Source organism: Macaca nemestrina, chromosome 9 (assembly GCF_043159975.1).
Source record: "Macaca nemestrina isolate mMacNem1 chromosome 9, mMacNem.hap1, whole genome shotgun sequence".
In the NCBI taxonomy this organism is placed as follows: domain Eukaryota; kingdom Metazoa; phylum Chordata; class Mammalia; order Primates; family Cercopithecidae; genus Macaca; species Macaca nemestrina.
In genome coordinates this window covers 128,280,253-128,293,466 of record NC_092133.1, presented here as the reverse complement: position 1 = coordinate 128,293,466, position 13,214 = coordinate 128,280,253, and the positions used below count along the sequence as shown (strand labels likewise).

Genomic DNA, 13,214 nt, shown 5'->3' with positions numbered 1-13,214 from the left:
TATATGTGTTAACAAAACCAGATACGGAAATCAGGAACTGCCTTGGCCTTCATCTGAGAGTTTCTGTGATATTCGGGAGTTTAAAATTATCTTACATCAATACTATTTAAAGAGAAACAATAGAAGGAAAGAAATGGGCCCTGCAACACAAATACATACAATTTTCAAAAACAATTTAGTTATTGATCTCTACTGTCTCAGTGTACTCATGAGACATACCCTGAAGTGGAAATTTAAAAACATACTTGAACTTTGATTTTTCTTTTTTTCTTTTCCGCTCACTGCAAGCTCTGCCTCCTGGGTTCACACCATTCTCCTGGGTTCACACCATTCTCCTGGGTTCACACCATTCTCCTGCCTCAGCCTCCCAAGTAGCTGGGACTACAGGCGCCCGCCGCCATGCCTGGCTACTTTTTTTGTATTTTTAGTAGAGGCGGGGTTTCCCCGTGTTAGCCAGGATGGTCTTGATCTCCTGACCTGGTAATCTGCCCGCCTCAGCCTCCCAAAGTTCTGAGATTACAGGCGTGAGCCACCGTGCCCAGTCAAACTTTGATTTTTCAAATCATTAATACTGCATAGGTTTGGACATTGGTTTTTCAGAAGGATTCTCCCATTGGTAGTGCATATTAGAATTCTGTAGATGTCTCTTTTTTATTATATTTTAAGTTCTGGGATACATGTACAGAATGTGCAGGTTTGTTACATAGGTATACATATGCCATGGTGGTTTGTTGCACCCATCAACCCGTCATCTACATTAGGTATTTCTCCTAATGCTATCCCTCCCCTATCCCCTCACCCTCTGACAGGCCCTGGTGTGTGATGTTCCCCTCCCTGTGTCTATGTGTTCTCATTGTTCAGTTCCCACTTATGAGTGAGAACATGCGGTGTTCGGTTTTCTGTTTCCTGTGTGTTTGCTGAGAATGATATCAATTGTTTTCTGTTCTATTGTATACCATGGAAGCATTTTAAAAATGATAATATGAGGCCGGGCGCGGTGGCTCAAGCCTGTAATCCCAGCACTTTGGGAGGCCGAGACGGGTGGATCACAAGGTCAGGAGATCGAGACCATCCTGGCTAACACGGTGAAACCCCGTCTCTACTAAGAAATACAAAAAACTAGCCGGGCGAGGTGGCGGGCGCCTGTAGTCCCAGCTACTTGGGAGGCTGAGGCCGGAGAATGGCGTGAACCCGGGAGGCGGAGCTTGCAGTGAGCTGAGATCCGGCCACTGCACTCCAGCCTGGGCTACAGAGTGAGACTCCGTCTCAAAAAAAAAAAAAAAAAAAAAAAAAGATAATATGCAAAACTTTATTAATTTATCCTAAAAGGAATAGTATATGGATTCTCTACTGTTATGTTTCTTAAACATTACAGTGTCATAAACATTCACTTGAGGCTGGATGAGGTCAGGAGTTTGAGACCAGCCTGGCCAATGTGGTGAAACCCCATCTCTTCAAAAAAACACAAAAATTAGCCGGGCGTGGTGGTGGGCACCTGTACTCCCAGCTACTCAGGACAGAGGTGGGAGGATCACTTGAATCTGGGAGGCAGAGGTTGCAGTGAGTTGAGATCGTGTCACTGCACTCCAGCAGTGACAGAGTGAGACTCTATCTCAAGAAAAAAATAATTATTTGAATTACAATCTTTCAATTGCCATAGGTTTTTTTTTTTTTTTTTTTGGTCATGTAACTTCAGGTACTTCTATCATCATAAATGCTTCGTTTGACTTAAGTTTAACTGATTATTTAAGTGAGATTTGCTCATTACATTTTTCTGTCCATTTCCATAGTTCAAACATTTTCTACTGTCAAGATGAAATAAATGAATGTCAAAGAGTGTTTAAGACACACCTTTTAAAGCCATTTTAACCATTTTAAAGTGTGCAGTTCAGTGGCATTAAGTACATTCACAACGTTGAACCACCATCACCTCCATCCAAATCCAAAGCTTTTTCATCATCCCAGACTAAAACTCCTGAAAACTTTTGCATTAATGAGACACAGAACTAGGATTTGTTTACATGACTTTTATCCTAATATCCTCTTTGAGGCTCTTTACTATGACTAAAAGAAGTTATCTGGCTGGGCATGGTGATTCACGCCTGTAATCCCAGCACTTTGGGAGGCCGAGGCAGGTGGATCAACTGAGGTCAGGAGTTCGAGACCAGCCTGGCCAACATGGTGAAACCCTGTCCCTACAAAAAATTAGCCAGGTGTGGTAGCGGGCACCTGTAATCCCAGCTACTCAGGAGGCTGAGGCAGGAGAATCACTTGAACCCAGGAGGTGGAGGCTGTAGTGAGCCGAGACAGCGCCACTACACTCTGGCCTGGGCAATGAGAGTGAAACTCTGCCTCAAAGAAAAAAAAAATTATCCATGTGGTGGGTAACACATTTAGGATTTTCAGGAGTATGATTAATTTAATATGGCATTATCCTACTTTATCGGACTGAAATAAATGATTATCAGAGTTTTAAAATATTTTGTTACGCTTTTGTTTTATAAAAATAGTTAATTCAAGGTAAATACAGGAGTGCAGGAATGGAAAGGAAGTTAATTTAGGACTTCCCCAGCTCTCCACTTGCCACCCATTTGTTTTCCTTAAAAACTCATGAGACTTCTTTGTATCATCTGATAACTCTGACTGGGACCCCCTGATGAATTGCCCTGAGTTCGGAACTGAAGGAGAGGCAGAGCCTGTGGTGAGGAAGGGCTGTTCATCTGGTACCCTAAGTCTATGGATTACAAAAAATAATGCACTATTCTTTTGGGCTAGTGTCTCTCTGGCATGAAGCCATGGACTCATGGCTGCCTCAGGGCTGCCCAGATCCACCCCTTGCACCATCATTCCTGAGTCTTGTCTCCTGTATTGAAACCTCTGCGTCTGTCCTTCCCACCATGTGTGCACCCACACACTTGCACATATGCACACGCACACAGGTCCCACAGATGCCACTAAACTGGCTGAGAGAGTAGAAGACTATTTATCCCCAGCGCATTTTCCACTTTAGTTGAAGGGGCAACTGATTGTTAACATTCACTCATACTGTCATTACATTTTATCTTTTGCAAATCCTCCCTCCCTCCCTCCCTCCCTCCCTCCCTCCCTCCCTCCCTCCCTTTCTTTCTTTCTTTCTTTCTTTCTTTCTTTCTTTCTTTCTTTCTTTCTTTCTTTCTTTCTTTCTTTCTTTCTTTCTTTCTTTCTTTCTTTCTTTCTTTCTTTCTTTCTCTCTCTCTCTCTCTCTCTCTCTCTCTCTCTCTTTCTTTCTTTCTTTCTTTCTTTCTTTCTTTCTTTCTTTCTTTCTTTCTTTCTTTCTTTCTTTCTTTCTTTCTTTCTTTCAAAAAGAGGTTTAATTGACTCACACTTCCACAGGCTGTACAGAAAGCAGGACTGGGAGGCCTCAGGAAACTTACAAGCATGAGGAAAGGGTGAAGGAAAAGCAAAAACCTTCTTTGCATGGCAGACAGGGAGACAGAGAGCAAAGGGGGAATTGCAAATCCTTTCTTAAACTTTAATTTTTCAGTTATGTAAATCAAGCGTATGGGTTTCCATTCTACAGATGAGAAAATCGGGGATTCAATTTCTTGAGCACTGATTTCCTTTCTTCAGTGATAGCTACTTTGAATTATTTCAGTATCATAACTGGCTGGAGCAGTTCTAGTCCTCAAAGCATCCTTGAATGTTGTCATAAAAACTGGCTGCTTTTATTTATTTATGTCATAACATTGTATTTTGAATTCAGCAGGTTCGGTGGCTAATGAATTTGATCACTACCAACACTATCTTTTAAATGGCTTGCAATGTATCATTGGCTTATAATTGGATTTAGGATTAAGAGCGTTTAGATTAAGAACATGTAGAAGGGCACACCATGGAGCATTTTAGACGGTGATTCCAAAAGCTATTAGTATTGTCTGTGATGAGTTCATTCACTGTGTCATTCACATGTTTGCTCAACAGATGAGCTGGTATTATGCTACATGTTGAGAAAACAATACTGAGAAACCAAAACATGCTACCTACCCTAATGGGCTGTCAGGACTGCGGACAGGGAGGGAAGGAGGATGCTCCCTCAGGCCAGTGCACTGTGGCAGCTGGACAAGTCTAGCAGCTATTCAAAGTTTCTGGGATGAAGCCACTCTGGAGAGGGTCGGCAGCATAGGTAGGTTAGGTGTCTGAAGGCTTTCAACCCAGCCAGGACTGTGACTGCTGCCCCTGTAGAAAGAACTCTAGCACCCTCCTTGGTTCCGGCTTTTCCAGTTCTACCTCCACCTTCCCTTTCTTATTACTTATTTGCCCTGAGGCCTTCTGCCAAGGGTTTCTCTCTCTCTTTATTTATTTTTTTTTTTTTTGAGACCAAGTCTCACTCTTGTCTCCCAGGCTGGAGTGCAGTGGCATGATCTCGACTCACTGCAACCTCCACCTCCTGAGTTCAAGCATTCAAGCGATTCTCCTGCCTCAGTCTCCTGAGTAGCTGGGATTACAGGTGCCTGCCACCACGCCTGGATAATTTTTTTTTGTATTTTTAGTGGAGACGGGTTTCATCATGTTGGCCAGGCTGGTCTGGAACTCCTGACTTCAGGTGATCCATTCACCTTAACCTCCCAAAGTGCTGGGATTATAGGCTAAGCCACAATGCCCAACCAGGTCTCCCTCTTTGGCTTGCTTCTTTGGATGGACAACCCTGGACTTATCACTGTGGCCTTTGATTCAGTATCACCACAAATCACTACATCTTGGACTGAGCTTCTGAACTGCAGCTTTGGGGCAAGAAGTACCTGCTTGGTCTGTCCCCCCAATACCAGACCCAGTGTTCCTAGCCTGTCCCTGCTCTAAGCACGGAATGTTTGTTTTCTTGTTTTATCATATATATATATATATATATATATATATATTAATTTTTATGGTTATATAGTAGGTGTATATATTTATAGGGTTTATGAGCTATTTTGATATAGGCATACAATGTATAATGATCACATCAGGGTAAATGAGGTACCAGCACTTCAAGCATTCATTTCTTTGTGTTACAAATGTTCCAATTATGCTCTTTTAATTATTTTTAAATGTACAATAAATTGTTGACTATAGTCACTCTGTTATGCTATCAAACAATAGATCTTATTCATTCTATCTAACTATATTTTGTACCTGTTCATCATCCCCACTTCCCTTGTTTGCTTGCTTTTGAGAAGGGTATTAGCTTCTGAGGTGATCTCTGGTTACTTCTGCATACCTGGAGAATGTGCATGTAGCTTCCTACTTTCCATGGAGATGGTCTACAGAGGACAGATAAACCCTGGCATTCACTTTGAGGGTGAATGGTCAGGGAAGAGGATGTATATTCACATGAAAACATAAAGCACTAGAAGCTACCGTAATAGGATGAGTGGGAGAATAAAATCAAAAACGCTGACTCTGACCAGGTGTGGTGGCTCACGCCTATAATTTCAGCACTTTGGGAAGCCGAGGTGGGCAGATCACTTGAGGTTAGGAGTTTGAGACCAGCCTGGCCAACATTGTGAAACCTCATCTCTACAAAAATGCAAAAAATAGCTGGGCGTGGTGGCATGTGCCTATAGTCCCAGCTACTCGGGAGACTGAGGCAGGAGGATTGCTTGAACCCTAGAAGCAGAGGTTGCAGTGAGCTGAGATTGCACCACTGCACTCCAGCCTGAGTGACAGAGTGAAACTCTCTCTCAAAAAAAAAAAAAAAAAAAAAAAAAAAAAAAAAAGTGCTGCCTCATGAACACTGAAGATAGTATTGCTAAGCGCTGACTAAGCTCAGGCTTAAGCTGCCACAGACCCCAGTGCTGAGACTTAGCAGGAGTTTTGGCCCAGGAAAGCTGAACACAGCATTCTTTTTTAAAAAGTAGAGCCTGCGTCTTGTTATGTTGTCCAGGCTGGTACCAAACTCTTGGCCTCAAGGGATCCTTCCACCTCAGCTTCTCAAAGTGCTGGGATTACAGGTGTGAGCCAAAATACCCAGCCATGAACGCACCATTCTTGCCTCTTCCAGATAAGCGGAAGACTCTGAGATTCTGGGACAGGTGCAAAACCCCAAGGGTCCACGCTCACTTCAAACTACCGCAGCCCAGCATCCATGCACGGACTAACAACGGAAACTGTATGTTCCTGAAATGGATTGAAGGCCACAGTTGATGTTTTCACCATTATTCTCCAAAGTGGCCTCCATGGCAGCTTTAGAAAAGTGAAAAGGTTATATTGCAAGTGCTCCTTAATTCTTACAGAAAAGTTGCTTTTCATTCTCGAGATAAATACTGCCAAAAAATGTTAGGAATATCTGAGCAGTGAAGGAGACTAAGAACAATCCTTGAAGTTAAAACCATCTGTATTTGGGAGTTCTATCCAATGCACTCATTTCCCTCAGTTCTATGCACACTGGCATAACTCACCAGTATTTTTGCAGGGCTCTGTCTGTGGAATTCAACCACGGGCACATCCCTCTTCCTGACAAGATGAGGAATGGTAGAGTTTCGCAAAAAGGCACTGAGCTCAGGGGTGTGCTCTGGGGAGGCAGCAGGCTGCAAAAGAAAGTGGGAGATACCACACACAAATGAGTGAACAATTGTTACATTTTCATTAACCTTGAACTCTAGGCATTTTTTTTTCTCAGTGGAATATGATTCACATGAGAATCCAGTCATGTGATTACCAGCAGTGTGTTTTGACAGTGACGTGACCTGCACGCACAAGGAACAAGCTTTTCCACTCTTCGATGACAAGAATTCATGAAGCATGGGGAATACATTCCTGGGAAGTTTATCTTGCAAGGAGAAGATTTGAAGCAGAAGTCATTTCCCCATAAGGAGAGAAAACGTGCAAGTGACATTTCAGACATGAGCCATCCTTCTCTCATTACTTTCTTCTCATTGTAGAGCGGGGCCAGTTAAACTGAGGAATGTCTTGTATGGGGAGATGAATCCTGAGGTGATAGAAAAGTGAGGTGCCAACCTCATTTGGGGAAACAGCCTGATGTGGTCAAGGACCCAACCTCCGCATGGCTGAACCCCACGTTCCTGCACTCCTTTAGGAGAAAACTCTGCCCTGATGAAAATGACTTTTCCAAAGCATGCTACATGCTCACTGTGCCACAGTGGAGTCTGTTTTCAGCCCCGAGTTTATTTTGCAAATGTCCTAGAACTTACTATTTTATCTCAGGTTCCATGCTGGGTCCATCTGCTGGCTGGATAAATATTTTGAGACTTCCAGTAAATCACGCAGAAAATCCCACTGACATTCTTTATTTTAGACCCACTGAATACAAAGACCTAATTTTCTGCACCCCACTCCCACCCTTGAGAATTATGATTTCTCTTACACAGTTTCTCTTTGTAGTCACAGGAGCAATAATAGTATGCCCATCTCTATGGAATGATGAAAAGAAATTTCTACATTGCAGATGTAGGCTGCATCACAAAAGACGAAATAAGAGTGCTCGGTATGTCATAAAAACCTGGAAAAACCTACCAGACAAACAGAAGAATGGAGTCCAGACTCCCTAGCGTGGCACACACAGGTCCTCACGTGCTGGTCTCGGCCAGTTTCTCCAGCCTCTTCTCTGACCAAGAACCCTAGGTCCCCCACTCCAGCATGCTAACCTGCTCTCCACTCCTGACAGCCACAGGCACACTCGCCAAGCCTCTGATGTTCTGCATGCCTGGTCTGGGGCCCATCTGTGCCTATCCGGCTGCACCTCAACTGCCTGCTAGCTGGTCTGCATTGCCAGATGAGAAAATGCAAAACACAAAGCAGAGAGTCACTTAGAGCCTCCCAGGAAACAGGGAGACGAAGATAATCTGGAGAGGAAAGCTAAGGCAGGGAGATCAGATGTAGGAGGTAATCCAGGGAAGTGTGGCTTTTATAGAAGCCCAAGGAAAAGAAAGTTTGCAAAAATAAGACAGTGACAAAGAATGCCAAATCCTGCAGAGGAGTAAAGGGCAAAGACCTTTATGCACTGAACTTGGCAATTTTGTCACGGCCTTTGCAGGGACATGGATGGAACTGGAAGCCATTATCCTCAGCAAACTAACACAGGAACAGAAAAACCAAACACCGCATGTTCTCACTTATAAGTGGGAGTTGAACAATGAGAACACATGGACACAGGGAGGGGTACATCACACACTGGGGCCTGTCGGGGTAGGGGGTAGGGGGTGGGAGAGCATCAGGAAAAATAGCTAATGCATGTTGGGCTTAATACTTAGGTGATGGGTTGACAGGTGCAGCAAACCACCATGGCACATGTTTACCTATGTAACAAACTTGCACATCCTTCACAAGTACCCTGGAACTTAAAATAAAATTAAATTAAAAAAAAATTATGGGCCAGGCTTACACCTATAATCCCACCACTTTGGGAGGCCAAGTCAAGAGGATCTTGGCTTGCGGCCAGGTGTTTGAGACCAGATTAGGCAACGTAGTGATACCTCATTGCTAATTTAAAAAAAAAAAATAGCCAATGTAGTGGTACAAGCCTATAGTCCCAGACACTTGGGAAGCTGAGGCAAGAGGATCATCTAAGCCCAGGAGTTCAAGGCTGCAGGGAGCTATGATCACGCCACTGAATTCTCAGCCTGAGCAACAGAGTGAGGCCCTGCTCCTAAAAAAATAAAAATACAAAAGAACAGAATTATAGATGTCATTTTATCAGAAGAGATTGGTGGAGGTAGAAATTTAACTGCAGTAGCTCAAGAGTTAATGGATTTTAACAAATGGATAATTATTTTAAAAGATACAAAATTAAATCCTTCTGTTGTTTTTATATTAAATTCCCTATGGCTCAGAGACAAGGTGAGCCTTGTCCCCCAAATAAGGCATGAAAATGAAATATTGCTCTTTGTAGCAACGCTATTTATAACAGAGAAGAAAAACAGTAGCTTAACACTTTGTAGGCATATACAGATTACTGATTAAATATGTTATGATATATTTATACAGAAGACTACTGGACAGGTTTAAAAAATGATGACATGAAGCTCCATTGGAATTTAGAAAGATACAATATATTTGCAAGGGGAAAAGACAGGTTTACAACAGCATATGTAGTAAGATTGTAGTTTTAATAAAAATGGATGTATCTGATATTGTAGATCTATAAGTAGAAATAATCTGGAAGGGCAGTCCTCAAAGTGTTACAGTGGTGGAGATCTGATGATACTAAGGGAGTTTTGCTTATTTCTTTTTAGGTATGATAATAATGTTATAGATTTTAAAAGGGTCTCCTTATTTATTTTTCATTTTTATAGACAGGGTCTCACTGTGTCTGTCAGGCTGGAGCACAGTGGGTACAATCGCAGCTCATTACGCAGACTGATCCTCCTGCTTTAGCCTCTCAAATAGCTAGGACTACAGGCACATCCTGCCACACCTAGTGAATTTCAGTTTTGTAAAGACAGCGTCTTGCTGTGTTGCCAAGGCTGGTCCTGAACCCCTGGGCTCAAGTGATCCTCCTGTCTCAGCCTCCCAAAACATTGAGACTACAGGCATGAGCCACTGTGCCTGGCCAAGCCTCCTTATTCATTGGCAATATATATAATAGTAAAATGTTTACGGATGAAGTGGAAAAATAAGTTAATGCATAAATAAATGGAAAAAATAACAGTAAACAGGTGGTAACACTATTAGATATTGAAAATGCTCTTCTTTATGTTTTTACATATTAGCTGATATATTCTTATGATGAACATTTAGTATTTTTAACATAAAAATTATGAACAATGTACAAAAATGTAAAATTGTAAAAAAAGTAAATGAGAAATGAAAAAGCAGGGATAGCAAGCACAGCTTGGCTGTAAATGGAAGGGGAAAGAGGTCCGTTCTTGAAAGAGAACACAGAGTGAAATTACTGCATTTACTGTTTGTTTTGAAGATGAGAGAAATTTAACAAAGTTTATAGAACCCAAGGAATGCCCAAGGAGAGAAGAAGAGGTTGAAGATACGGGAAATGGGGATACTTGATGTAGCAAAGTTAATTCATGGAGCTGGAAGAATAATCCTCCTTTCTCTGGAAGTGTTGGAAAGAAATTGAGGATGGAAGAGAGATGATTAGGAGGTGTGTGGAAGGCTGGGGTGGTGTGTTAGTCCATTCACACACCGCTATAAAGAACTGCCCAAGACTGGGTGATTTATAAAGGAAAGAGGTTTAATTGACTCACAGTTCTGCCTGGCTGGCAAGGCCTCAGGAAACTTACAATCATGGCAGAAGGTGAAGGGGAAGCAAGGCACCTTCTTCACAAGGTGGCAGGAGGGAGAATGAACACAGGAGAAACCACCAAACACTTATAAAAACATCAAATATCGTGAGAACTCACTCACTATCACGAGAACAGCATGGCGGAAACCATCCCCATGATCCAATTACTTCCACCTGGTCTCTCCCATGACACGCGGGGATTATGGGGATTATAATTCAAGGTGAGATTAGCCTAACCCTAGCAGGTGGGGAGGGGTTTGGGATGGGGAAATGGATCATTCCTAACAGTAATGATAGAGCTATTGCCTAGGAAGGACAGAGAGCGTGGTGAAGGTTTAGACAAGGCAACGAGGAGGATGGGGAGGAGTGATCATCACAATGGCAGATGCCCCTGCGAAGCTGGCGGCTCCGTGAATGTGCGCCAACATCCATCTGTCATGGTGCCATCAGGCTATGGGGTAGAGAAGCCAGGCTGTGGGACTGTGCATGCATGACTGAGATTTTCAGGGCAGGGGCTTGGAAGGATATTAGGAACAGGAGGTTATGGGGGCTTGTAAAAGCGTGTTTCAAGTAACTCATCGTGGAGTCCAGGCTTGGCAGAAAAGAAGGTATGACCAGAGGAAGTCCTGAAAGTGGGTTGGGGTAACTGTGTCAGAGAAAGCATTTATACCAAGGAAGAAAAATTTTCTTGAAGAGAACAAGTGAGACCATCATAAAAATAGGAGATTGAATTGGAGGAGAAAGGAAAGTTGAGTTGAATGTCTTGGAGGCAGGGTAGTTTGAGGTGTTGTTGAAGACCAGTGGCAGGAACCCTGGGAGGTGGAGTGCATGGACCTGAGGGGAGGCCTTGGATATCCCAGCCTTATGGGCGCTGGGACATCCCAGAACCATAGAAGAGCCTGGCACAATGAGGAGGAGGGGAAGCCCCACAGTTGATCAAGGTTGCTGTTATGGTTTGGATATTTGTCCTCCCAAATCTCATGTCGAGTTTTAATTGCCAATGAGGGAGGTGGGGCCTGTGGGAGATGCTGGGGTCACGAGGATGGATCCCTCATGAATGGCTTGGCCATCGCATTGGTGCTAAGTGAGCTTCTACTGTGAGTTTAAAAGTGTGCAGCACTCTCTGCCCCACCCATCCTCTCTCTCTTGCTTCTGCTTTCACCATGTGAAGTGCCTGCTCCTCATTCTGCCTTCTCCATGAATAAAAGCTCCTTCAGGCCTCCCAGAAGCCAGGCAGGTGCCAGCTCCATGCTTCCTGTACAGCCTGCAGAACTGTGAGCCAATTAAACCTCTTTTCTTTATGAATTACCCAGTGTTAGGTACTTTTAGCCAGGCAAGAATGGCCTAATACAGATACTCAATGATTGAGGATCTGATAGAACAGTTTTTATGGCATAAGATAAATTGTGAGCTTAGACAGAAAATTAAGAATTGTGGACATCGCTTGCTAAAATTCTCTCATATGTTTTCTATCATATACTATGTGGGCGTGCATGTAGATTGTGCTTTGAGATGAATCATGTGAATTCTTTTATAGGTCATTGACAGTTATGTTACAGAGGTTAACTCTGTAGTTAACCAAACTACAGAGAAGAGGCACTATAAAAAATGAGAGACTGACTCTTTATTCCCAAGCTATAGCCTATTATTATTATTATTAGCAGTAAGCAGTAATAGTAGTGGTAGTGGTAAAACAATAGCCCGAACAGCCAGGTGCAGTGGCGCACGCCTGTAATCCCAGCGCTTTGGGAGGCTGAGGCAGGCAGATCACATGAGGCCAGGAGTTCAAAACCAGCCTGGCCAACATGGCAGAACCCCATTTCTACCAAAAACGTAAAAATTAGCTGGGCTGCTGGTGGTGCACACCTGTAATTCCAGCTACTCAGGATGCTGAGGCAGGAGAGTTGCTTGAACCTGAGAGGCAGAGGCTGCCGTGAGCCGAGACAGTGCCACTGCACTCCAGCAGTCTGGGCGACAGAGTGAGGCTGTCTCCAGGAAAACAAAAACCAATACCCGGAAGAAAACTCTTTAACTTCCGGTGTGGTTTCATCAGATGTATCTTGTGTACAAATAAAGAACATGTCCTATTGGGGTAAATCGTCATTCACAAATATTTGTAAGTGGTCTCTCAATAAAATACAGGGCTTACTTTGAGCTAGAGAATGACAGCGTCGTGTGGCAGGGGTTGATGGAATACATCTCTGTATTTTGCGACACTGTTTTACAAATAGAGGAATGCCACTCTTACACACCATAGTCAAAAGGTCTCCAAATAGCTTGCAAACCAGCTTTCTGAAATGACATTCCAGAAATTATTTAAAAACAAAACAAAACAAAAAGGAAGAAGTTACCCAAGAAATCTAAACAACAGTTAAAGCCCATTTTCTACATGAACATTTGGAGCCTCTTTCACAGTTGACAATGAACCTCCAGGCCATGGTTTTCCACTGAGGGTGGAGGACGCTAGCCTCTTAGCATCCATGATAGGCAGACAGTTCCCAGGACAATTTGTTAAGTGCTAGGAGAAGCTGGTGGTAACCACTAAAGTGTCTTCTGCAGAACAAATGAAAATGACTTCTTTTTGCATAAGGAAATAATTGTTGGTAAACATGTTTCTTTCTACAGCTGCTACTCAGAATTTAGCCCAACAGGAATTTTCTATTTTCATAATCTTTACCAAACTCTTCACTGTGTCATAAGTTTAAATTTATGGATTAAAGGGATACTGTGCAGCCAGAATGTGCAATACAGTCGGAAATGCAGCATTTGAAGAAAGGTAGTTGGGTGAAATTAGATTAAGGGCCCTGTGAACCCAAACAAAAGCAATGCACACTATCTTTTTCTTGTTTGTAATTTGTTTTTGGATTTCAGATATTCCTAGCACACAAAAAAACAACAGACAACTCTCATGTACTTTGCCTATAATTAAACCGAAGTGGAGACAAGCCTGGGGGGGGCAGTCCACCATGTAATTTTCTTTAAGACATGAATGTTGAGG

General features: G+C 42.9%; 1 protein-coding gene across 2 annotated transcripts in view; it reads right to left on the bottom strand.

Annotated features, from left to right (window-relative positions):
- LOC105488206 (integrin subunit alpha 8) overlaps positions 1-13,214 on the bottom strand; it is a 193,407-nt gene that overhangs the window by 31,042 nt on the left and 149,151 nt on the right. Inside the window, exons 26-27 of one of the 2 annotated variants that reach the window (XR_011608242.1) lie at positions 6,417-6,545; positions 5,152-5,279 (exon numbers count right to left, since the gene is read on the bottom strand). Coding sequence is in view for 1 of the 2 variants with exons in the window: in XM_011752068.3 (XP_011750370.1) it covers positions 6,417-6,545 (129 nt within the window). In the remaining variant the exon portion in view is untranslated. The remainder of the gene's footprint in view (positions 1-5,151; positions 5,280-6,416; positions 6,546-13,214) is intronic. The other variant, XM_011752068.3, reaches the window with a different exon arrangement.